At 39.9% G+C, this 27,774-nt stretch overlaps 1 protein-coding gene across 1 annotated transcript in view; it reads left to right on the top strand.

Moving 5' to 3' along the window:
- The window catches only part of CCL28 (C-C motif chemokine ligand 28), a 29,484-nt gene extending 2,385 nt beyond the window's left edge, over window positions 1–27,099 (top strand). The window contains exons 2-3 of the mRNA XM_056824587.1: window positions 21,218–21,344; window positions 22,758–27,099. Coding sequence (XP_056680565.1) covers window positions 21,218–21,344; window positions 22,758–22,956 — 326 coding nt within the window. The 3' untranslated portion in view covers window positions 22,957–27,099. The remainder of the gene's footprint in view (window positions 1–21,217; window positions 21,345–22,757) is intronic.
- The last annotated feature ends 675 nt before the right edge of the window (window positions 27,100–27,774 follow it).

The following is a 27,774-nucleotide window of genomic DNA, read 5'->3' as shown; positions in this document are numbered from 1 at the left end:
TAATGAGCAACTAATGGAGCAAGAGAAGCAGACTCAGGCCTGTCCTTAGTTTAAGTGTGGAGTTTAGCAAGAATCACATCAAGTGTTCACCTACGCTAAATTAGACTAAGTCTCCTGACAAGAATAGTGATGGACTCAGTATGCAGTAGGAGATGTACATTTTTGGACATGGCCAACGTGGACGTTCATTTTGTTTAATTTTGTGGATTGTTACAGGGATTTTCTTTTTCCAATGAGGGAAGGAGGTAGAAAGGAGAGAAAATGGATTTCCTTAGTAGAAAAAAGTAAATTTAATTTAAAAGATAGAATCATGTTAAGCTGTATATCAAGGGCAGAGCTTGAGGGATATAAAAAAATCACAAAAGGGCAGCAAGAGGAATTGGGGCGGGGAGAGGTAGAGAGGGGGCATTTCATTTCTGTGCCCGGTGATAGGGCATGAGTATGTTGGAGAGGCAGAGTTTAGGTCTGCGAGAGCCTCAGGTCTTTTTTTAGAGCCAGCTGTCAGAGCCACTTCTTTATCCCTGAATCTGGAAGGTGAGGAGGGGACAAAGAGACAGAGGTGTCAGTAGGCATAGCTGGGTAGCTGTCAGAGAAAGGATTATAGGACAAGTTCTGCCAACTGGGTTCTTTAAGAAGCACTTTTATTGTTCAGTCTGTAGGGCTATCATTTCCCATCTGGCCCTATAACATTAGGTGGGTCACTTAATAACCAGTCAGACACCTCAGTGACACATCCATGGCCTGAAGGAGTCAATGTAGCTGCCTAAGCCAGAGAGCAGCTGACTTACCCTTGGACCCTAGCCTTGGCTACCACCCAAAGGTTGCCTAATGGGTAAATTCTAGCTGTGCAATCTCCTCCAAGTTGCTGATGTGGTTGCTGGCTCCTGCAGATTCAACAAATTCCTCCAAGACCAGAGGAATGTCTCCTTAGTCTAAATGGCCCTGACCCAAACAATATACATTACTGCTTTATTCTCCAGCCAATGTTGGCTGCCACTGGAGCCCCTCATGCAAAGTTCCAACTTCCTCTCTTGCACTGACCATTACAATTACTATGCACAGCTTTATGGGGTGAAGTGATACAGACATCTCCCGATACACTAATATTAAAATTAAGAAGTACCCGGTTTTTCAGCTAGTAGGCATCGCTATGCGAATCTCACACCTGTTTTCCCCCCAAAATTGAATGGTTTATTCATAGTTCAACACTGACCAACAATACAATTAGCTAAATTTAGTAACAATTTAAATAAAAAATTAATTTCAACACCTAAAGTACCATGGCACCTTTCCAGTCCCTCTTAGTTTTATGTTTCTTTAGCCATTCCTTTTCTTCTTTTATATCATCATGACTAGTGCAGTCAAAACTTCTACTTCTGTGTCATTTATTTCTTTTATTTTGCATGATTGCAAGAGAAGTTTTCTCCAGATGACCCTGTATACTTGGCCATTTTTTCAGTGCTGATAGCATATTTTCGAATACATCCCGACTCAGTGACCCTAATGGAGGAGTCATAATACTCCTTGCTTCCTATTTCCATTTTCATACTCTCAACCCTTGTATTTTTTAGTTATCATTAACCATTCCTCCTTGGAGATTCACAATATCCAAATTCATCATCCAACTCAAAGATTGGTGGCCATTATCTACTAACCCCTAGAACATTCTCTCTCCTTTTTATGATGAAGTCAAGGTTTATATCACATTCTCTCTCTATTCTTGCTTTATGCTAGGGAATCTTCAAAATACATGTCGATGTTGCCTCAAATATCCCAGCTTCTCAATTCCTCAATGTGCCCAAATGTCAATATCTACTCCTCCATTCTGCTGTTGTTTAGTTATTCAAGTTGTGTCCAACTCTGTGATCCCATTTGGAGTTTTCTTGGCAAAGATACTGAAGTGGTTTGTCATTTCCTTCTCCAGCTCATCTTACAGATGAGGAAACTGAGGCCAATAGGGTTAAGGGACTTAGCCAGAGTCACATAGCTAGTAAGAGTCAAGCCATACTTGAACTCAGGGTGATGAATCTTCCTGATTCCAGGTAACCTAGCTGCTCAAGTGTATATATAGGGATAGTCAGTCATACTTTCAATTTTGCCATCACAAGTATTCCATTTCCATTTTCAAGAGCTCTGAAATTCCTTTATCTGCTCATAATCTTTTATCACTTTATATTTGATCCTGAAGGCAGTCTGAAACCTCTGGAGTTTATTGATTGGTGAGAGAGGGAGAAGGAGGGAGAGGGAGAGAGGGAGAGAGGGGGAGAGGGAGAGAGGGGGAGAGGGGGAGAGGGGGAGAGGGGGAGAGGGGGAGAGGGGGAGACGGGGAGACGGGGAGACGGGGAGACGGGGAGACGGGGAGACGGGGAGACGGGGAGACGGGGAGACGGGGAGACGGGGAGACGGGGAGACGGGGAGATGGGGAGACGGGGAGAGAGAGAGCGGTTCGACTTATGCTTTAGGAAAATCACTTTAATGACTGAATGGAGAATGTATTGGAGGAGGAGACTTAAGAAAGGCAGACCCACCAGCATTCTATGGCAATAACCAAGGCATGAGGTGATGAGGGCCTCCACCAGGGTGGTAGCAGTATCAGAGGAGAGATGGGGAGAAAGGAGAGGATTTGAGAGATGTTGCAAAGTTGATTTCAGGGCCTTGGCAATAGCTTGGATATAGGAAGGTGAGTGATGATAGTGAGGCATCCAGGATGTAAATATTAAAATTAAATCTCAATAATAAAGATATTATATTTTAGGAGACGTATTAATGATCATTAGAAATAAAGGAATAAAAGGGATACAAAATAAAAACCACGTGCCCACGGCTAATCAGCCTGTCAAAATCCCAGCACTTACCATCCTTGTCAGGAAGCAAAGAGGCTGAGGCCCAGAACACCCAGTAAATTTATCCCCTGTCTACAGTAATGACAGGAAGTCAGTGGGCTCCCGGAAAATGTAGTTCTTTTTTAGGGTAACAGATTTTCGATTATACAAGGATGACTCCTAGGTAGCAGCCTGAGCCCACTACAGTAAGAGAGAATGTAGGATGGTGGGAGACTTTAGGGGGAAAGATGATGAGTTCCATTCTAGATGTCTATTGGACATCTGGAGATGGGGGATTGAAGATTAATTTAGAGGTAAGGACAGGAAAGGTACATGTGAGAATCATTAAAATAGGGAAGGTAATTAAATCCACAGAGCTAATGAATCAGCAGGAGAAGTATTATAGAGGGAGAAGAAAAGAGAGAGAGCCCAAGAGAGAACCTGAGGGACCCCTCAACTTTCTCCTCTCTATACACCTCTCATACCTCCACCATCTCCCACCCTCTCAGCTCAGGGCTTCACCAAAATAAATGAGGCCATTCATTAAGAGCTTTATCTTCTCTCCCTCTTCTCATCTTACATCCCTTTGAAATCTTTGATCACTATTTCAACATCTTGCTCACTGTCTCAAATAAAGAACTGACCCTTCTTACCAAGGGCAATTCTTCTACACAAAGCCTTGATCTCATCTTTCATCTCCTTCAACAGATTGCTCCCACAATTATCCCCCATCTCCAGTTACTCCTAATCTACTGATTCCTTCCCTTCTGCCTACAAAACATTTCAAGTTTCTTCCATACTTAAAAAAAAACTCAAACAAACAACCTTACTTTCATCCTCACTAGCTATCATCCTCTATCTCTCTTCCCCTTCTCAGCTAAACTCTTTGGAAAACACATCCTCTGTAGGCTGGTTTCCAGTCTCATCATTTAACTGAAATTGCTTCTTCCAAAGTTACTAGTGATTTCTTAATTCCAAGCTAATGGCCTTCTTTCAGTCCTTATCTTTCTTGATCTCTTTGCCACAGTTGATGTATCTGATTCCCATCTTCTCTGGGATGTTCTCTCTTCTCTGGGTTTTCATGATATTGCTCTCCCCTGGTCCTCCTACCTCTCTGCTGTCCATTTTCAGTCTCTTTTGCTGGATCTTCATTATTCCTCATTACTGTGTGTGTCTCCCATGATTCTGACCTGGGTCCTAGTCCCTTTTCTCTCTGTATTCTCTCACTTGGTTACCTCCCATGGGTTTAACTATCAGAATATTTCCTGTCCTAATCTCTCTTTTGAGTTCTAGTCTCCCATCATAAATTGCCTTTTGGACACTTAGAACTAGACATCTCATAGGCATTAAACTCAACATATCCAAACTAGAACTCATCCCCTCCACTCTACTCCCATCCTACCCCGACCCTGCCAGAACCCTTCCCTTTCCAAATTTTTCTATTACCATCAAAAGTGCCACCATCAGTCACCCTGGCTTATATCCTCAGGGTTATGCTTGACTCTTCATTCTCTTCCCACATAAGACATGCCAAATTATGTCATTTCTACCTTGAAGACCTCCCTCAGATGAAAACTTTCTCCACTCAAATAGTAGTTACCACCTTAATTCATTTATATTACCTCTTCTAGATTACTATAAGTGCCACTTGATTAGTTTTCTGCCTCTATTCTCTCTCTCTAATCCATCCTTCATTCAGCTGCCAAGATGATTTTCCTAAGTGACTCTGCCATTGCATCTAGTCACTCAAACTCCCATTGTTCCTTATTACTTCAAGTAGAAAATATAAACTCCTCTGTTTGACATTAAAAGCTCTTCACAACCTGATTACTTCTATCTTTCCAGTCTTCTCTCCTCTCCCCCTACTTTATGATTCAGGCTGTTAAATTTATGGTTGGGCTGAATATATTTAACTGGTCACCGGCGGTTTAATTATGAAATCCCAAAAGTGAATTACTAAAGTCAGAATGGAATTTATGGTAGTTTATTTTACAATAGAGTGAAGATATTTAAGGAAGAGAGAAAGAGGAGAAAAGGGGGGGGGGGAGAGAGCTCCAGCTTCCTCTTAGCCAGGCAGCATTTCTAAGGCCCCAGCCAGGGGAAAGGAGTCTCAAGATGATGGGCCTTTTCCGGAGGCTAACGCCTCCAGAAAGGCCAAGGAAAGGAAGTCAGCCTTTACACTTACCACATTCAGTTCAATCATTAGATCCTTTATGAGTATCAACTCTAATAGAACTGCTTCTTACAGGAGGCTCCACTCCAAGTGTGTCTCTTTCTAACTCCCAGAAGAACAACAACCTCCTTCAGGTCCTCGTCTCTTTCTATTAAAGACCTTTTTTTCTTGCAACACTTCCCCTAATTCCACACCTACCAATCACAGCTGATGCTCTGCTCTAGGACTGCCCAGAAGGCAGTTAGTCTATTCTAATTCTTTACCTACTATCACACAGTTGGGTCACAGACCTCCCACTTCATGATTAAGTGGGATATTTACACCTTTGGTGATTAGATCTAACACAGGCAGATCTTTCCACTCAACTTAAAGTACTGTGCTTACATTTTTGGGGATTAAATCTAAAACATAGACAGGTGATTACAATTTGATCTTCACAATCAAGGAAGAGCTAAGTACCTTCATTGTTACAATCAATAGAGAGCCAAATCCAATCTTCACAAGACCTTACCCAGTTCTCCATCAACTGTCTCCCTGCTTTTGCCCTGGCTCTGCCCCTGAATGGACTATTTTCTCTCCTCTCCTATGCCTCTTAGAAATGTTTACTTCCTTTGAGACTGAGCTCAAACTTCACTTTCTGGCAGTGGCCTTTCCCAATCCCCCCATCTATTGTAGGTAGCACTGTGAGTAAAGCACCAAGCCTAGAGTCAGGAAGACTCTCTTCTTGAGTTCAAATCTGATCTTAAATACTTCAATAAGTTTTTTAGCCTCGTGTTTCATTTGGCCCATTATAGTCTTTAGGGAGTTGTTTTATTCAGTGTTTTATTTTTCAGCTTTCATTTCTATTTGTCCCTTTCTAGTTTCCAAGTTGTTGAATTTTTGTTTCTTTTATTACTTGATTTTTTAACTTCTTTTCAAGTTCCTCCAAGAGATCTTTTGGTTCCTGACATTCTTTTCCACTTTCCTTTGAGGCTTTATATGTCTTTGTGCCATTGCTGTCTTCTTCAAAGTTTATATTTTGATCTTCCCTGTCACTAAAGTAACTTTCTAAGGTTAGGTTTTTTCTTTGTCTTTTGCTCATTTTTCTAGTTATTATTCCCTCCTCCCTCCCCTCCCCCTGTTATCTTGTCTCTCTATTGAGGTTCTTCTTCTCCACTTGTGGTAGAGGGAATGCTTTCCAGCATGCAACGTAGCCTTCTCTGATGCTTGGGGATCTTTGGGTCCCTCAGTGTGCACTTTCATGGGATATTCAGGCTGACTACTTCTGGGAAGACTTGAAGCAGTTTTTTCCAACTGGATTCTGCTCTCCCTACTTTTGGTTTCCCTGTTGTCTCCTGTGTTGCACAGCTCCTCTTCTCTGCCTTCTTTGTTGTTTGGTAGCAAGTAGTGCTCCTTCTGGATCTGTTGTTCATTGCCTCAAGCTGCTTGTAGCCCTTCCACCACTCTGCCATTTTGTTGCCTCAGGCCATTTGACAGCTGCTATGATCTTAGACACTTATTAGCAGTGTGGCCTGGGAAAGTCACTTAACCCTATTTACCTTAGTTTCTTCATCTATAAAATGAACTGGAGAAGGAAAATGGCAAACCTCTCCAGTAAAACCCAAAGACAGTCAAGAAGAATTGGATGCTTCTGAAACAACTGAACAACAAACTCTCCATGTATTGTATGCATACCTAATTATTTCATGTTTTCCCCTGTTTGACTGTGAGCTCCTCAACAGCAAGGATTGTTTATATCTTTCTTTTGTATCCCCAGAACATAGCACATAGTATTGATGTATGATAATATATGTAAAGCTTTGTAAACGATATAGACGCTGGCCATTATTATTATTATAAGTGTTTAATAATGCTCCTTGATTGAGTGACTCCCAGCATTGTTCCCTAAGTCTCTCATTTTAAATATAGATTATTTTTAAATCCTGAAAGATGGTTTAAACAACTTCTCTGAGGGCACACAGCTAAGGGATAATGCTGCCCCTTATATAGAAACCCTTCAATCACCCAGAATGGTGGTGGTGGTTGTCTTTTGTACTTGAAGAGGACCAAAATGACATCACTGACTTGTGCATAATTGCCTTTAAGTGAGGCAGAGCTGCACAAAGTCACCATCCTCGCTCTCTCTTCCAGAGTGTATATTAAACAGTAGCTCATATTCACATTCAGCTTTCTTCACAATAACTCTGTGAGGTAGGTAGTACCAGCATTATCTTGGGTTTCAAGAACATTCCAAAAAATCAGTGGATCTTCTTTTCCATCTCTGAATCTTATTCTTTCACCCTCCAAATCTTAACAGAAACTCACAGCATCTCAAGTTGAAAAGGAACCAGTTCAACCCGTTCAAGGATCAGCTCCACAACATTCCCAAGGAATGACCATTCTACTTTTATTTGAAGGCCCATAGTGAGGAGTACCCACTTATGGTCTACCAAGGCAGCTTCTTCCACCTTTAAATAGAAAGAGCTCCAATTGTTGGATAGTTTTTCCTTATAGGAAGCTAAAGTCTATTTCTAAACAATCCTCCCATCTCGAAATCATAGCATCGTAAATTTAAATCTGAAAGGGACCTTTGCGATCAGCGAGTTCCACACCTTCATTTTACAAAAAAGGAAACTTCATCCCAGGAAGGTTAAATGGTTTGCTGGTTGTTACCCACCTAATGGGCAAGAAAGACCTATGAGATCATTTAGTCCAACACCTTTTACAAGAGGGAAACTTAAAGTCCAGGCTTGCTTATGGTCACATAAGGTCACATAAGGATGAGGTCCAGGATTTGAACCATATTCCAACTCCAAATCTGCCTAATTTATTAACTGGATGACCTTGGGCAAGAAACAATATCCATCTGCATTTCAGGCTCTCTACAGTATATTCAGGTATTTACTCCTTTGCTTGGCACTGAGGTGTGCCTTGCCAGGTCTCAGTTTCCTTCTCATTAAAACAAGGAGATCAGATTAGATGGCTTTATAAGGACCCTTCCATCCCTAAAACTGATTTTTTTTCATGTGTGTACTATTTTATGAAATTGTCCTGGTTTTGCTCTTGAACCCTTATAACCATTTACATAGAGGAAAAAAATAAAAGAAGGAAAATGAGCATTTCTTTTTTTTTTTTAAACCCTTACCTTCTGTCAATACTGGGTATTGGTTTTGAGGCAGAAGGGTGGTAAGGGCTAGGCAATGGGGGTTAAGTGACTTGCCCAGGGTCACAGAGCTAGTAAGTGTCTGAGGTCAGATTTGAATCCAGGACCTCCTATCTCTAGGCCTGGGTCTCAATCCACTGAGCTCAGCTGCCCCCCAAAATGAGTATTGCTTAAGGTTGTACTATGTGTCAGACACTGCTCTAAGAGTTTTACAAATATTATCTCTAATTCACACGACAACCCTGGGAGGTAGGTGTCATTATTATCCCCATTTTACAGTTGAGGAAACTGAGACAGGTAGATTTTCTCCAGGGTTGTACAGCTATTAAGTGGCCAAGGCTGAATTTGAATTCTGATCTTCTGTTTTCTAGGTCTCATAATCTATCCACTGTATAACCTAGCTCCAATAATTCATTTTGCTACTGTGGTCAAAGTAAAATAGTACATGGAAGTGGTTTCCAATCTTTATGTAGCACTGTCACCATTTTAACAAAATAATTGTCTTGCTCTACCTAAGTTTTTAACTCTTACATTATGTCTTAGAATCTATCTATTGGCTCTAAGGCAGAGAGCAGTAAGGGCAGGCAATTGGAGTTAAGTGACTTGCTCAGAATCACCTGAGATCAGATTTGAACCCAGGACCTCTGGTCTCCAGTCCTGGCTATCTACTGAGCCACCTAGCTATCCCTCCTCCTCCTTCTCCTCCTCTTTTAATAAAGCAAGCTTTACAAGTACAAATACTAGCCAGTATTTGATTCAAATAAAATTAAGAATGGATTGTAATTTTTCTAATACTCAAATAAATCTTGAACAGTTTGCTTTTTGTTTTTTTCCAGACCTGGGAGTTCATTGGTAAGAAATGAAAATTTTTAAGCCTGTAGAAGTGACTTATTTACAGCCAGAAGAAAGGGAAACAGTTGCACCTAAGGGCATTAGTGGCACATTCCTCTATGCTACCAGTTGCTTTTTGAAGAAAGTTCAGGGATTGATGCTAAAAGGTGACCCTGGTACTTTCAACCACAGCAGGGCTACCAGTCCACATTGTTCCCCACAAAAGGCCATCTCTAAGTAAGAAACATGGCCGCTCATCATGGTGGCATATGCCAGGTTTTGAACAATCTAGTGAGTGACTTTCTGGACTGGCTTTGCCTTCAGGGACGTGAGTGGGAGTGAGTCCCCAGGTACAAGCCCCAGACAGCTGTTGACCCCTAAACAATGTCCTCTGCTAAGGAAGGAGCAGCTCAACAGAGAGGGAACTCCTGGGAAGAAAATTCCTTCTATCAATTTGGATGAGCAAGTGCTTTGCAATTTCTAGCCTTAGAGTGTCGCCTTGAGGTACCAAGAGCTTCAGCGATTTTACCAGAATCAAACAGCCTAGACACAGATATTTAAATGTGAGTTTTCTTATCTGCTGAGCCTCTCACAGTAAAATAGCACATGCCAGAAATCATTGCTCTACTTTTACTGTTATAAGATCTTAGGTTTTGAGATCTGTTTTTTTTAATTCTCCAGTTAATATTTTGTATTTTACCTTAATTATATGGAGAAAAAAATTTTAATATGTGTTTTCTGGCATTCTGCGATCCAAATTCTCTCCCTCCTTCCCCTCTCTCCTCAAGATGGCAAGCAATTCTGATATAGGTTATACATTTACCATTATGGATTCATATTTCCTTGTCATTTTATGTAAGAAGACACATATCATAACTACAAGAAAAATTAATGAAGGAAATAAAATGAAAAATAGTATGCTTCAGTCTACATTCAGATTCCATCAGTTCCATCTATGATAATGGAGAACACAAAGTAAGCACATAATTACTTTTTTTCTCATTCATTCATTTCTAGCTATTAGTGTCATTACTGGGCCAGGGAAATAGGTTTGCAGCGGAATTAGGAAATAGAGATAGTACAATATGAAAAAAGGAATGAAAGAAAACTGAATTTAGAGCCAGAAGACTAAATTATAAATCCCTTGTTCTACTTGTGCACTGGGAAAACAAATAGAAAAAAGCTAGACTATCCCTGCTCTAAGAGAATTCAGACTCCAATTGGGGGAGACAACAATGTAAAAGGAACTTCAGCTATGGAGCAAAAGGAAAGTTCCAGAGGTCCTAAGTGACTAGTTGTGGAATGGATGGATGGCAAAACCCTGGAGTCTTTAGGCTAAATCATTAAGTCAGACAGTAGTGGTGGAATGATGAGAAAACAGGCAAAAAAAGGTGAAGTGATTTGCTCAGGATCACATAGCTAGGAAGTGCCTGAGGCTGCATTAGAACTCAGATTTTCCTAACTCTCCACCTGTACCACCTAGCTATGGGTTGCTTTGCTTTGCTTATATGTGGGTTGAAGGGGTTTTGGGGGAAAGGAGGAAAATGATACACTATTAGTAGAACTGTGAATGGATCCAACTGTTCTTGGAAAGCAATTAGAAACATACATAAAAAGTTAACAAACAGTGCATGCCCTTTGACCAGCTACAGCACTGCTAAGCCTATACCCAAAGGAGATCAAAGAATGAAGAAAAAGGTTCTCTATGCACAAAAATTTGTGGTGTCAAAAAATTGGAAAATGAGATTCCTATTAGGTGGGAAATGGTTAACAAATTGTGATAAATGAATATAAAAGAATTGTTAGTATACTGTAAGTAAAGAGGATTTTTCATAAACCCTTACCTTCCATCTTAAAAACAATACTCTGTATTAGTTCTAAGGCAGAAGGGTGGTAAAGCCAATACAGTGGGGCTTAAGTGACTTAGACAAGGTCATACAGCTGATGCCAGATTCGAACCCAGGATTTTCTGTCTCCAGACCTGGTTCTCAATATGTTGAGCCACATATATAAGGAAGAATTCAAAGAACCATGAAAAGATGAAGAGTGAGATGAGCACCACCAAGAAGGACAATTTATAACATCAATATTTAAAAAAAATTTTTTAAACTAACAGTTTTGAGGACTTTTCTAAATTGATGAAGAATAAAATGAGCAGTACCAGGAGAACCATTTAAATAATAACAATGTAAAGACAAACATAAAATAACTATGAAAACTCTAAGAAATATATTCGACACAATGACTGTTTATGGGTAACACTTTAAGTAGATACACATACACAGATATGCATATACTGTTAGTATAAAATTGTAAAAGATTGCTGGACTTAGAATCAGAGGCACCAGGTTCAAATCCCAGTTCCACCACTTCCTATCTGTGTGCCCTTAAGCAAGTCACTTATTCTCTTGGTCTTGGTTTCCTCATCTATAAAATGAGAAGATGGGACTATATGTCTTCTAAAGTCCCTTCCATTGCAAAAATCTCTGATCTTGTGATTCTAATGGCACACTCAGCTTGACCTAGTAGATGCAATTTTTGTATATGTTTCTTTGCCTCTCATATACCTAAGACATGTATCATTATTATCTAACATGTATATGGTCCTTTAAGGCAACTAGATGGTTCAATGGATGGAGTGTCAGACCTGGAGTCAGGAAGACTCATCTTCATGGGTTAAAATCTGGCCTCAGAGACTTATTAGCTGTGTGACCCTGGGCAAACAATTTAACCCTGTTGGCCTCAGTTTCTTTATCTATAAAATGAGCAGGAGAAAGAAGAGGTACTCCAGTATCTTTGCCAAGAAAATCCCAAAATGGATTACAAAGAGTCAGTTATGTTTGAAAGAACTAAACAACCAAAAGCTCACCAAGGGATTGGCTTCTTGGTTGATCCATACACCACCATGAGGTAGATGCTATCTCCATTTTATACCTAAGGAAACTAAACCCTTTTTGATTGAATGATTTACCCTAGGGCAGTGATGGTGAACCCTTTAGAAATGGAGTGCCAGGCCCTACCCCCACCCCACCTCCCAGACCAAGAGTCAGGTATGCCCCCCCCCTTATCCCACACAGGGGAGGGAGGAAATGCTCATTTGGGCTGCTGGGTGGGAGGGGTGGGTGAAGTGAGGAATATCTTCTGTGAAGGTATACGGGGGAGGAAAGTGACCCAAGTGCTCAGCTCCCCTCCAGCTCTGCCGCCTATGAGCTTCCCACCTTACCCCCAGTGTACTCCTATTGGCTGCTGGGCAGAGGGGTGTGGATGTGAAAAAATGTCATCAGACATGCATGGTGGAGAGGGGGAAGGGAGCAGCTCTGCCCAAGTCCCTCTGCCTTTTTAGTAACAAACCAGGGGTGGGGGAAGCCACAGAGAGTGCTTTGTGTGCCATCTTTGGCACCCATGCCATAGGCATGCCATCACTTCCTTAAGGCACATAATAAGAACATCTACTGGATTGGAATTCCAGACTCCTAATATGAACTCTATTCCACTGCCTGACATCCACTCCCATGGTGTGGATGACACAGATGTTAGAAGCTCTGTTTCTCTCAAGGACAATGAGGACCACCAAAGCCTTTTAAGGTCCTCTAGGCTTCCTGTGTGGCTGTGTCCATATGCCTTTGGTCCCCATTCCCTGGCGTTTTCCCTGCTACCCCATCCCAGCACTGATGTCTGACCTACCAACCTGGTACTGACCAGCTAGGTAGTACGGTGCATAGAATACAGAGAGTCAGGAAAACCCAGGTTCAAATTCAGCTTCAGATACTTACTAGTTGTATGACCCTGGGCTGCGATAGTCACTAAACATTTTGGTTCCTCAGTTTCCTCAAATGCAAAATGGGGATTTTACAGCCTCACAGGGCTGATATGAAGATCTGCTCTGATATTTGTGGTGCCTTGGCACACAGTGGAATACTTGCTGCCTCCTTTATCTTGTCCTTAGTAAGGCTTTGAAGGATAGTAAATAAGCATCTGCCTTTTAAAGAGAACTGTCACCTTTTTTTGGAAATTGTTTGTCCTGTCTGGTACTTCTATGGGAAAATTGTCTCCTTTTTTTTAAAGCTACAGGAAAATAAACGCCGTCCAACCACTAGAGGACTCTGTTGACCAGAATCCAAGAGTTAGTCAGTAGGCAAGTTACTTACCTATTCTCAGTTTCTTCTTTTGTAAAATGATCTGGAGAAGGAAATGACAAGCCGCTCGCGGACCTCCTCTTCCAAGAAAACTCCAAATGGAGTCAGGAAGAGCTGACATGATTGAGATGACGGAACAACAACAGTAATGTTCTGTGTGTGCATATGTGCCTATTTTTGTTTAGGCCTTCTCTCTCTAGTGCAAGATAAGTTCTTTGAGGGTGAGGAATGTTTTCTTTTTCTCTTGGTGCAACAGCAAGCATTCAAGAAATATCACTGAATCAGAAATGTACTTTTCCTTCGAAATTCAGGTCGTTATTTTTTTCCCATGGATGTCCATCTGCAAATGACCTTTCAGACTGGCCGACCCAAACCCCACATTTTACAGAAAAGGAAGGTGAGGTGATCTGCCCAGGACTGCGGTCTAGCCCTAAGTGGCAGAGCAAAGACTTGCACTCAGTTCTCCTGAGGGGAGGGGGGAAGCAGGCTATTGCTTGCCAGAAGATGTACTACTTTAATTTTCTATCATGTTTAAAATTAATGAAGCCTTCTATAGACATAAATATTTATTATTTCTGAATCGCTCCATTCACTTTAATGGCATTAATTAATGTAATAAAAATAAACAACTGTAATGGTTTTACAATCATCAATAGTTATAATTAAAGTGAACCTTCCATTGATTTTTTAGGTGCAAAAACCAATTCTGAATGGTTTTCAGTTTTTAAAAATATTTTTTAACCCTTATCACCTGTCTTAGTGTCTTGGACAATTGGGGTTAAGTGACTTGCCCAAGGTCACACAGCTAGGAAGTGGCTGAGGTCAAATTTGAACCTAGGTCTACATGACTTAAGGCTTGGTACTCTATCTACTGTGCTACCTAGTTGCCCTAATAGTTTTCAGTTTTTAAAGAAATAGGTACATTGAAGTATTAGGGGAGGTGATCCTTTATTTAATAAAGACATTTTATATTGGAAAAAAAAGAAGTCCTCTCAGATCATTGTTACTTCAGTGTTGTCATTCAGTCATGTCTGAATCTTTGTTACCCCATTTGGGATTTTCTTGGCAAAGATACTAGAGTGGTTTGTCATTTTCTTCTCCAGCTCAATTTACAGATGCAGAAACTAGGCAAGCAGAGTTAAGTGACTTGCCCAGGGTCATACAACTAGTAAGTATTGGAGGCAGATTTGAACTCATGAAGATGTATCTTCCTGATAACAAGCCTAGTGATTGATCGTTCTATCTACTGTACCCTCAGTGGTTTCTCCCTCTTCTGAATTCCAGTAGTATTTATTGACTCTACCACTCATCTGATGATATATCCTTGGTACCTGGCATAGTGTCTGGCCTGAAGTGGATATTTAATAAATTGATTATTTTTTATTGTTTGATTGATAATCAATGACTGATTATCATTGATTGATAATCAGTGCGTATTGATTAAGCACCTGCTGTGTGCCAGGCACTATGCAAGGTCCTGGCAATATAAAATGAAAAAGAACAGTTTCTGACCCAATGTCAAATAGTTTATAATCTAAGAGTGAATATACAGGAAGAGGGATACAGACATATAAATAAGTATTTGATAACCTGTGATAAAGGCAATGAAAAGAGAAGGATTTCTTTTTCAAAATATTAGGCTATTTGAGGGAAAAGAAATCACTTTCAGTTAATGTTGTTTACCCAGGTTGAATTCCTACCTCAGACACTAGCTGTATGACCTTGGACAAGTCACTTAATCACTTTCAACCTCAGTTACCTCCTCTGTAAAAATGGAATTAATAATAGCATAGAGTTCTTGAGAAGATCAAATGAGAGACCATATGTAAATTGTTTGCAAACCTTAAAGTCCTATACAAATGAGATAGCTATTACTTAGATAGCCCAGAGCCCTAGTAAGTGTCTAGATGCAAGAGATGATTGACTGATTGGATATTTGAAGTTTAGGAGAGGGAAGAGAAGGAAATGACTCTGAGATCAAGCAGAAAACAAGAAATCTAGAGAAATACCCAAGAAGGATCTGAAAGAAGAGGAAGAAGGCGGTGAGTAATTATTAGATTCCATTGATGGTGTTTTGCTAGTAATTAAATTCTTCCTTGAGGACCTGAATAGCTTTTGTTTCAATCCAGGAAAAATGTTAATTACCAATTAAGACCAAAGAATGATTGTATTTAGAGAAGAAATGGGAAAGGAAGCCTCAAGCAGGAGTCTTAAGAGACTGAGCTCCCTTTACCCCAAGAACTACCAACAAGAAGAATGAAGCTTCAGAGATTTTGCTTAAAGCAAGTGTGGGAGTTCCAGGGGATTTTGTAATGAATCTACAAAATGTTTGTATTTCAATCAGAATCAAATAACTTTCTCTACATAAAATATAGGTGATTTTCTGTCCTACAAGAGAAGGTGAAAAGGGCTTCAAGATCATCTCTCTTCTACTGCCTACCACTGTTGCTTCCTAGGGAGCCTGTTAGAAGTGCCTTGAGAAGGAAGCAAAGAAGGCAAAGGCTCTGAGGAGGAATTCAAGCCTTATGATCAGAACTGAAAAGACAAAAATTCTTCCTCTAGAATCCATTACTTGTTCTGATTTGTCCCTGAGGGTAAATGTAGGGGCTAAGGCTAGCAATGTCAAGGAAATAGATTTTGGCTCCCTATAAAGTAAAACTACCCAACAATTGGAGGTTTTTCTATTTAAAGGTGGACTAGGCTGCATGTCCTTGAGTTCATCTGAGACATTTTAGAGGTAAGGTCTATAGCAATACCAATACCACAGAGGCAAGGAAGGGGTGTGGCATCAGTGTAGGTCAGCATATGAATCCTTTCTTTTTTTTTTTTTAAATCCTTACCTTCCATCTTGGAGTCAATGCTGTGTATTGGCTCCAAGGCAGAAGAGTGGTAAGGGCTAGGCAATGGGGGTCAAGTGACTTGCCCAGGGTCACACAGCTAGGAAGTGGCTGAGGCCAGATTTGAATATAGGACCTCTCATCTCTAGGCCTGGCTCTCAATCCACTGAGCTACCCAGCTGCCCCTGTATGAATCCTTTCTTAAGCAAGGCATTGGGGTTATCATTTAACCCTCCACTTGCCTGCATAGTGTGTTCTCTGTAGCTTCTCCAGATTTAGATATCTGTGGCAAGCTCAATTCCCGCCTTTTAATTCACACTTTATATTTGGAATTTGGCTTGATCTTGCTGGTTTCTGACTTACTTTCTCTGTTCCACTTAGACCAGGTCATCTTTTCCATAGTCTCTCAGACCATATTAATTATATAGACTTCAGCAAAGGCAAAGAATCAGAGAACAGACCAGAGGAAATCACTCATAGATGAATAAATTTGACTTCCATGCAACTGTGAAGACCCAATGGATAGGAAAGATTTGTAGTCATTCCATTCAGCACAGTTTTATAAATTCTTCTTGTGGCACTGGAAAGCAAGGTGGAATAGTGGTTAGAGTCCCAGGCTTGGAATCAAGAAGACTCATCTTCCTGAGTTCAAAACTAGCCTCAGAAACTTACTGTGACCCTAGGAAAGGGGTCCAACTCTGTTGGTCTCAGTTTCCTTGTCTGTAAAATGAGTTTGAGAGGGAAAGGGCAAACCACTCCAGTACCTTTGCCAAGAAAACTCCAATTGGGGCCACAAAGAATTAGACATGACTGAAAACTACTGAACAACAACAACTAATGGCATTTTGTGCTTGGGAAGTAGGTACAGAGAAAATGGAAGGTGGGTTAATATAGAGTTGAAGATTAATAGAATGATAAGAGCAGAGAGAGAAGGGAAAGAAGAATCAAGAATGTTACTTTATTGAAATGTTTGACTTATAAAATAAAGATTGGGAGGAAGAGAAGTGGAACCCAATAGATGATGGACCAGGAATGCTGGGAGTGATCCAAGGATCAAGAGTTATGACAAGAGTGAAGACTAGGTTAAAGAAGGGGTATAGAGGTGGGATAGATGGAGAGACAGAAAGGGGAATTTCAGAATAGAGGATGGTGGCAAGGTAGAAAAGGTGCTGACTTTAGAGCTAGAGAAACTACATTTAAACCTTGGTTCTTCCACTTACTCTAGAGATTATTTTGGTAAATGTACTTATCTGTAACAGCTTAATTTCCTCCTCTGTATGAGGGGGTTGGACTAGATGACCTCTAAGCATCCTTTCAGCTTTCAATATGTGATTTGTGAGACAATTTTGGAAGTTGAGAAGGCAAGATTTTAGTTAGACTTGAAGAAACCCAGGGAAACCAGGACCTGAATATGAAGGAGAACATCCCAGGCATGGGAAATAGCCAGTGAAAAAGGGAGAAGTCAGTAGATAGAGGTTTTTTAAAAGGGAAAAGAGGAGGGCAGTGTCTCTGGATTGCAGAGTATGTAGGAGTTTTAAGAGTAAGAAGCCAGGGAAAGGTAGGCAGGGTCATGCTACAAATTTCTTTGAACGCCAAACAAAAGATTTTATATTTGGTCCTGGAGACAATAGGGTACCACTAGAGTTTATTAAATAGAGGGTGTAATGTGGTCAGACTTGTGCTTAAGGCAAAGTGATGGCAACATCTAAGGTGCAACTAACTCTGAGTAGCAGAAGTGGAGTAAAGATAGCAGTCATGAGAATTAAGGGAGTTGATGAACTGAGAGATAAACCATTGGAATAGTTACCAGTGTGCTGTGGCACAATTGAATATAATGGACTTCTCTACTAGCAGCAATGCAATGATCCAGGACAATTCTGAGGGGCTTAGGAGAAAAAATGCTATCCACATCCAGAGGAAGAACTGTGGGAGTAGAAACACAGAAGAAAAACAACTGCTTGATCACATGGGTCGACGGGGATATGACTGGGGATGTAGACTCTAAATAATCAGGAAATAGGTCTTGATCAATGACACATATAAAATCCAGTGGAATTGCACATTGGCTATGGGAGGGGTGTGGAAGAAAGGGAGGGAAAAACATGAATCTTGTAACCATGGAAAAATATTCTAAATTAATTAATCAAATAAAGTTTAAAGTAAAAAGAATGGTTATCAGTGTGAATATTGAAATGTGGCAGTGGTGAGGGAGAAGACAATAATCAGGTACTAACATTATTGAAGAAGATGGCAATGATAAAGATGTGGGTAACATAATATAATTTCATAAGGTGAATTTCAAAAGAGACAAAGTTTATGGTTAACAAAAGTGACTTTACAGAGTTTGCCAATTTTTCTTGGCCTTGTAGTTAGGGGTCACAAAAGAATTCTGAAAACACTCAAAACAGATGTTGAGAGACTTGATTTCTTCAAAGTCAGAAAATATTTACTGACTGCCTACTACATGCTAGTATCTTAAGACAAAAACAAAAGTTCCTGACTTTAAGAAGCTTACAGTCAACTGGAGGAAGACAACCTATAAAAAGAGCAGTGTACTATTGTGGGAAGACCACTGTATTTGGAGCCAAAGAACCTGTGTTCAAAAACCCTGACTATCCTATACACTATTTGTATGACACTGGGCAAGTCAGGGCCTCAGTTTCCTAATTTGTAAAATGATGGAATTCCATTAGGTTATCTCTAAATTCCTTTCTAGCTCTAAATCTGTGATTCTATGGTCCTAATATTATAGGTAATTTGAGATGGAAGAAAGCATGGTGGCTAATGACTTTAATCCCTGCTACTAGGGAAGCTGGAAGCTGATGGATTTCATTACTTAGGTAAAGTTTTGTAACTCTTGTGCAAGCTACTAATTCCCTTTCTAATTCTTTCTTCTATATCTCTCATTTCTTTCCTAATTTTTTCTTCTAGTACTCCTTTTTAATTTATATTTAAAAATTCAAACTTTTAGGACATCTATTTCATCTTTTCAAGAGATTCCAGATGAATTTGTGCCCAAGTTGTGTTATTCCTTGAGGTCTTGCTTGTAGATTTGGGGAGATATTTTCTTCTGTGTTTGTGTTTTGAATATACATAAGTTTTTTATGATGGGGTTATTTTTTGCATATTTATTCTTCTGGATTACTTTCTAACTTTAGGCTTTACATTAGGACTGAGCTCTCCAAATTTTGGAGGGAATGTCTAGATTGGTTCTACACGGCTTTCTTGGGGGGTGTTGAGTCATTTTAGTCTCTCAGGGACAGCTCATGCTGGAAGTCAGCTTTTCAGTGTTCTCTGTGGTCTGGTCCAGGGAAAGATCTGATTTCTTCCCTCTTGATCTGAGTTTTGTAAGATCCCAAACAGGGTTTAGGTCTATGGAGCACACCCAGTGAACTGCTGTTGGACTTGGTCACTTAGCCAGCTGGAAAATTGTGCTGTTTCGGAATGACAGAGCTTCAGTCTCTACTTTGGTCTGAGATTCTTGCCCTGGTTATTCCACTTCAGGCTTCACAGGAGTTTGATGCTGAAACTGCCTGAGTTCAGGACCACACACTAGTTACTGAATTCTAAATTTGATCCTCATTCAATACATAGCCTAGGACCTGTAATTACTTCTTAATCTGGAATATCACTACTAGACACAGCACCCTGGATCTCTGACCAAGAACTTAGTAATAAACCACAGAGCTACCAGTTGACATCTGTTCCCGTGCCCTACGCAAGTTTAGAACCTTCTGTGCTATGTTTGAGACTTATTCTTACCATGGTGCATAGCTTCTCCCTGACCTACAGTGCTCTGTGAAGAGTTTCTGGTTATATCATGTCCACATTGACCACAAACCTCTCTATCTCCCTATGCTGACTGGTGCTGGAAAAATGACTTGCTGATTTATTTTCTCTGAATTTCCCAATCAGAACTCAGTTTGGTAGACTGTCTAGATATTTATAGTGGCTCCTGATTTTCTCTAGGATAAAATATGAACCCCTCTTTGGTATCTAAATCTCTTCACAACTTGTTTCCAAACTTCGTGGCATGTTGTCACACTCTTTATAGTTTAGACAAGCTGTCCTTACTCTTCTTCACACATGTCCCATTTCTGTGCCTTTGTGCTGCCCTAACATCTGTAATGAAATCCCTTCTTACCTCCACCTCCACTTTCTAGAATCTCTTGTTTTCTTCAAAATTCAGTTTAAGTGCCATTTTCTATTCTAAATGAAGCCTTTCTAGCTCTCCAAGCCACTTGTACTATCCTTGTCAATAGCTTGTATTTATTTTGTCTATATTTTAAATTTATACATAGGTGTACATGTTACTTCCCCCTCTCGTGTGTAAATCTCTTTAGGACAGGAACTATTTCCTTGTAGTCTATGTATTCCCATGGCCCAACACAGTGCCAAACACATCGTATCTGCTTAAGAGATCACTGTTGAGTAGTTGAATGGTGAGGACTGTGGCAGAATAGGGCTAAACTCTATAAGGATGAACATGAAATTATTGTAGGGACAAGGGATTTTCACACAGCCAGTAATTGATTCTCTTCTTTTTTTTAATTAATTTTTTAAATCTTTGCCTTCCATCTTAGAATCAATAGTGTATATATTGGTTCCAAGGCAGAAGAGTGGTAAGGGCCAGGCAATGGGGGTTAAGCAACTTGCCCAGGGTCACACAGCTACTGAGGCCAGATTTGTACCTAGGACCTCTCATCTCTGGGGCTGGCTCTCAATCCACTGAGACACCCAGCTGCTCCCTGATTCTCTTCTAATGTACTTTATTGCATCTAATTTTCCATGTGTGCATATTAAATTATCCAAAAGGCTATAAGTTCCTTGAGGGACAGAGATCAATTATATGTTGCATAAATTGTTTGATAAGGGTTAAATGGACACTATCTTTCTGCTATCTTTAGAATTCAAATCATAGGACATTAGAGCTGGAAAAGACCTCAATGATTGTCTAGCTTAAGGATTCTTAACCTTTTTTTTTGGCATTATGGATCACTGGTAAAGCTTAATGAAATCTAGAATTCTCAGAATAATATTTTAAAATAACATTAAATAAAGTGCACAGGGTTTACAAAGGAAACCAATTATACTGAAATAGTTAGCAAAATACTTTTTAAAAGTACATGTACTCCAGGGTAAGTACCTTTGATTTTTATTCTAATCCCTTCATTTTATCATGAGGAAAAATGAGACTCAGGGAAACTGCCACTGGAAACAGGTAAGGGGTATATGAGGTGCAATGTTTGAACATTTTCCTTCTTTTGTTCTTTTAGCCATCCTCCCTGTAGCTTCCAGCTGTTGCACAGAAGTGTCCCATCATATTTCTAGAACACTTTTACCAAGAGTGAAAAGATGTCACATTCAAAGAGCTGATGGAGTTTGTGACCTACCAGCTGTCATGTAAGTTTCAATGAAGTATCATACAATATTAAAGCAAATCAAAAATGTCTTAATATATTGTCATCTCTATTATGATTCTTTATTCATCAACATACATTGTACTCATCAGAAAAAAAATCTAAAAGCAGACATTAGAATGTTCTGCCAGAGAAATTACCCAACATTACTGAGACAATCATTGGGATATAGTCTAGTTACTTCCCTAAGCCTGGAAGGAAAAAATGAGTCTCCACTTATCAATGGCCTTCCCATTCTCATCTTCAGCTTAAGCAAATGTCTGGATGAAGGAGTAAGAATTTGGACCTTTACATTTGAAGTTGCTAGGAGAAGATAGCTCTGCCCAAGACAAAGGGAAAGTGACTTTAATGATCCTTAGGAATGCACAGAGCTTCACTGAAATCTCCATGCTAGCTTCCCTTCAACATCCACTTCTCTCTTTTCCTCCTGCCCCTCTGAACTGCTACAGTATCCCCAAGGTATTGAAAAATACATATTTTATTCTCCTGTAAGGGTTAGTCTTGCTTTCTAAGAGCAGCCAAACAAAGACACAGCAGTATGTCTAGCAATTTGGTGCAGTTGAAAGCATACTGGATATGGAGTCACAGAGCTTGCCATAAATCCTGACTTTACCACTAAGTGCCATAGAACAGGTCACTAATCTCCCTGATCCCCAGTTTCCTCATTTCTAAAATGAGGGGGCTGAACTAGGTAACTTCTTGGGTCCCTTACAATTCCAAATCTACTTGTCTATGAAGAGAGAGCCTGAGCCAAGAAAAAAAAATAGCATCTGAAACAAGAAATCTCAGTCATCTTTTCTGTTTCTCCACCTCCTTCTTGAAACCTATTTGCATGATCTGTTTACAGAGATCTCCAAGAAGGGAAATCTGTTGTGAAGAATAAATATTAGACTGTCAGACTACAGCAAGATACTATGATACTTTTGTTTCTTTAAACAAAAATCCTTACATCTAATCATGAATCCCCTTTTGTAAGATCTGGGGTGCTATTATATGGCATTTGAATAACCAAATGACTGTAGCATTCCTCAAACTCTCTGTTTGGGTATCCCCCCCAAAAAAACCTCCCCCAAACTCCATTTCTATCAACAACCCCAAAGTGCCAACCAAAACATCACTTCCTCCTGTACTTCCTGCACTTCATCTTCTGTTGCCTTGAGAAAGAACTGCCTTTTTTTCATCTCCTCTCCCTGCCTATATTCCTGTGTCCCATTCTTAGGCAGGAGAGAGTCACAACATAAGTTGTGCTCTGGATTTAGCCTTGCTATATAAAACCAGGTCTTAGAGAACACATATTTAAAAGGGGGCACATGAGTAATCATTGCAGTATGTTTTCAGTTATTTATGTTTCCTAAAAGTCTTCCTCCTCCTTCCCTTCCATTTTTTTTTCTGGCAGCCTCCATGTCCATCATCGAAAATTCTGTGTCAGTCCCCATAATCACACTCTTAAGAAATGGATGAAAATGCAAAAGAACAAGCAAAATGGAAAAGGAATTATTTGTGGCAAGAAGCAGCACCCCCACAAGAAGAAGAGCAAGAGCAGAGTGACACAGAAAAGACAACCTCACAAATATGGACAGAAAACTCCTTATTAGCAATTGCAACAAGTAACTTTCCTCCAACAAACCTGGCAAGTGACTGGTTCTATGGATTTACCCAAAGTTATCTAGAAGCAAATGCTTATTACTGGAAACCAACAGCTTCCAAGAAGAAAGAAACAGAAGGCAACTGGTTTCTGTAACATACTAAGTAGCTAATAATCTCAGATAGGCAAACACAACAGAAAAAATGTTGCGCGCCTTAGGAGTAGAGCTAATGGGGAAAGTGATGCCAGATTATCAATTAAAAAAACAAACCAAAACAACTCTCTCCAGTGATTTTACTCTTTCCTGAAGGCAAGATCCTGAGGTTTTCTCCTTATCCTGTTTCCCTTGCATTTCATTAATTTGTTCTACACTTTAAAACCATTCTTTAACTCTCCTTCCTTGTCAAACGAGGCTTTGGGGATAAACAATCAGGTTTTTGGAGCCCCGGAGGGTAGGAACCAGGGAGTCTTTATGTAGTTCTCTAAGCAGCATTCCCAGTCTCTGTTGCAGGAGAACTGCTGTAGGGCAGATTTAGGCATGAAATTAGGACACCTGCAGGGGCACAGAGCCAATCATTGGCTAGAAGACCCAAGAGCAGCCCTTGCATTATAAGGGAAAGTACCAAAGCAAGGAGGGTGGAGAGGTTAGAAAAGAACTTCTTGTTTTGGCTATAGCATAAAGCTTAGAGGAAATGTCTGGAATTTTTTTTGCTCAGAACCCAGAATTCAAATTTATTTCTGCTTGAGCTGATAACTGCAATTTTTGGTTTGAATAATTGTTGTGACTTTTAACAATTTTTTAAAAACCTTAAAAGTTAAATAACATATTAATATTGGTAATGAGACTCTAGAGTTTGAACTGACCCTATCTAAGATTTGACCATGTGTATTTGGGAGCAGAATTTGATTCTGGGTATTGATGTGAATTAGTCTTTATAGGTAAGCCTCCTGTTTGCAGCCCTCCCCCCTTCTCGGTCTGTCTCTCTCTGTTTCTCTGTCTGTCTGTCTGTCTCTCCCCCTTTAAAATTTTAGTAGACCATGATGGAAAGTACTGCGTTACAATGTGTTTCCCTCACAATAAATAAAGGTTGTGTGGCTACTATTATCTTTTTATAGACAAGAAAAGTGAAATTCAGGAAGACAGTTGCCGAGGCCACAGTCACAGGAAGTAAGTCCCAAATGATATTCAAACTCAGGTGCTCTCTGCCTTGCATTTTAGTTACCATATGGTCTCTGCTTCAGTCTGGCATTTTAGCCTAGAAATAGAACTAATACAGAAGGAACCAAGTCTGGCAAGTGGATAGAGAGCTTGGCCAGAATCAGGAAGACCCGAGTTCAAATTCAGACTCAGACACTTCCTAGCTGGGGGACCCTGGGCGAGTCACTAAATCCTGTTTGCCTCAGTTTTCTCATCTTTAAGATGAGCTGGAGAAGGTAATGGAAATCTACTCCAGTATCTTTACCAAGAAAATCCCAAATAGGGCCATGAAGAATCAGACCTGACTGATTGAAATGATTATGACAGTAAGAACACTACTGTGAATTATTCCTTTCTCCTGGACTACTAATAGCCAAGCAGTCATCAAACTCAATCAGATTGATTTTTCTGCTTATTTGATCCATTCATCAATACATGATGTCAACATTACCTTCCTAATATACAAGTTTGGCCATGTTACTCACCTATTCTACAACTCTGAAGTGGCTTTCTATCACATCTAAGGCACAATACAAATTCTATAGTGTAACTATTTAAAACTCCTCACGTTATGCCTCCAACCTACACATCCGGGCTTAGTTTAGATAACTTCTCTCCATACATTTTATGTTCTGTTTGTCAAAGTCAATATTCTCTTTAGCAAGACCTCAGATCCATAATGCACTCCCTCCTCAGGACTGACTTTTCTTTATCTTCTTTCAGACTCAGTTCAAGATGACCTCATCTAGAAAATCTTCCCTCTGATCACCAGTTGCTAATCTTCTCCCACTTGTGTCATTTACTTACCTGTGTAGGCATTGTAGCATTTCAATAGGCTGTGAGCCCTCTAAGGATAGAGAGCTGTTTTGTTTTTCTCTAGTGCTTATCAACATATGAGACCCATATCTTTCTTGCATTGAATATTCATTAGATTTTTTTACATGTTGGACATCATTTCATGAGTTCTGTTTACTAAGATTTGCATGTGAGTGTTTAGAGGCTGGATTTGATTCTGGGTACTGGAGGCAAGGGGTGTTTGGGATATTTGGGGAAGACTAGCTCCTCCGGTGTGAGAGCTTGTCGAGCCTTTTCAGGGATGATTTTCCTCCTCTGGAGTCTGCCTGTCACCCAGATCTTATCTGTGGCTCCAAGAAGCCATAGCATGCAGTGGCCACACTGGATGATTTTACCAATTGGCAGGTGGGCTAACCTGGGTTGAGAGTAACCTACAGGACTCAAACCTGTTAGGGAGTTAGGGAACTGTCTACCCCAAATATATGAAGACTTTCCCCAGAGAAATGGATGCATGAGAAGGATTTGTTTCAATGGCCACAAAGGTGGCTGAACCTTAGAGCCTGGTCAGATATCAAAGATGCCACAGTCATCCACTGCATCCTAGGCCATCGCCAGCCCTCCTGACTTTTGTCTTGCCCCCTGGACTTAGATGACTCTGGAAGTGAGGGTGAGGCTGATAACTTTGTGCAACTCTGTCTCACTTAATTTCAATTCCTGTGCAAGTCAAGACATCACCCCATGATGTCATTTGTTCTCTTCAGAGATGGGCTTCCTCTTTGCAAAATCTCCTACAACCTGTCTTTCCTTCACTTTAATAGACTGTGTTGGAAAGTAAATTTGCCAGAGATTTTTACAATCATTTTTTAAAAATTAAATTTTATTTTTATTGTCATGCAAAACACACTTCCATATTGGTCATTGTTGTAAGAGCAAACTCATACATAACTAGAACCTCCAAATAAAACCAGAGATACACTGATGTGAAAGAGGAGTCCCAACAGTTCTTCTCCTGGATAGCATTTGCCAGCATAATTTTAGGATTGTCCCAGGTCATTGCATTGCTGAGAGGAGCCAAGTTTTCACAGATAATCATCATCCAATATTACTGTTACTGTGTACAATGTTCCCCCAGTTCTGTTTAGTTCACTTTCCGTCAGTTCCTACAGAACTTTCCAGCTTTTTCTGAAATCATGTTGCTTATCATTCATATAACACAATAGTATTCCATTACCAACATATACTACAGTTTGTTCAGCCATTCCCCAATTGATGGACATCATTTTAACTTCCAATTCTTTGCCACCATGAAAAGAACTGTGATAAATATTTTTGCACAGGTCCTTTCCCCTTTTTTACTATGTCCTTGGGATACAGACCCAGTGGTGGTATTACCAGATCAAAGGGTATGCACAGTGTTATAGCCCTTTGGGCATAGTTCCAAATTGCCCTCTATAAAGGTTGAATTAATTCACAACTCCACCACCAATACATTAATGTCTCAATTTTGCCACATCCCCTCCAACATTACCACTTTTCCTTACTGCCATATCGGCCAGTCTGATAGGCGTGAGGTGGTACCTCAGAGTTGTTTTAATTTGTGTATCTCTAATCAAGAGTGATTTACAACATTTTTATATGATTATTGATGGCTTTGATTTCTTCATCTGAAAACTGCCTGTTCATATCCTTTAATTATTTCTCAATTGGGGAATGGCTTGTATTCTTAAAAATTTGACTTGGTTCTCTCTAAGTCCTTATCAGAGACACTCATCATAACCTCCCCCCCCCCTTTAATCTTGTTTACATTAGTTTTGTTTGTACAAAAGCTTACAAAACTCATTTTATTGCAAAGCAAGTGTACTTCATCAGTATTTAAACCACCTATTGCAATTTTCCTACACTGTTACCTACAGATACAAATATTGGAACAAACTTTTGATGCAAATGGAGACAAATTCAAGAGTAAAATGTATATTTTCTGGTTTTCTACTTTGAACATTCTTTTTCTCTGGCTTCTTTTGTGAGATCCTGCATACTCTGTTAAAAGAAATATGATATGATTGAGCAATCGCAGTGACAGGCAGGGTAAGTTTTTCATCTATAGTCCTCTGACTCTCAAAAGAGAGGAAATAAATATGTTTCAGCATTAGTCATCTGGAATCAACATGGGTCATTGCATTTGTCCTTGCCTTCTATTATTAGTGTTATCTTCATTTATCTACTAGAATCAGGCCTTGTAAAGTTCAAATTGACCTCATATTGGTGTTTCTGGACTTTGTTTCCTTTCATATTTTTTGATTCTTGTCTTTAGTTTGTTTCAGCCTTGAGAGCTCATGTAATACACTCCAAACCTAATCTCTTCTGGTAGATCATACTCATATTCCCTACTAATGAATTCAAACCAGTTTCTGAGGTCTGTTGCACTGCATAGGAAAGCAGAGATGGGGATGAGGAAAGTCAGATGGAAATAGCATGTCCTGGCTCTAAACAAACAAACTAGAATCTGTAAAGTGAAGATGAACCTCCTGGATGGAGTATAACCCTGGGATTTAAACCCTGTCTCAGTTTCTTCATCTGTAAAATGAACTGGAGAAGGAAATGGCAAACCAATCAAGTATCTTTGCCAAGAAAACCCCAAAATGGGTCACAATGAGTTAGACATGACTGAAACAACTGAATAACAAAATGGTAGAGGAAGATGAAAGGAGAATATCACATTTAAATGTTTTCTTTAAGAATTACATGAAGTGAAAAAGTGTTCCTAATCTCTGATAATCAGAGAGATGCAAATCAAAACAACTCTGAGGTATCACCTCACACCCAGCAGATTGGCTA

This window comes from Monodelphis domestica, chromosome 3 (assembly GCF_027887165.1).
Source record: "Monodelphis domestica isolate mMonDom1 chromosome 3, mMonDom1.pri, whole genome shotgun sequence".
Taxonomy (NCBI): Eukaryota; Metazoa; Chordata; class Mammalia; order Didelphimorphia; family Didelphidae; genus Monodelphis; species Monodelphis domestica.
The sequence above is the reverse complement of the archived record's forward strand: the minus strand, read 5'-3'. Positions and strand labels throughout refer to the sequence as shown.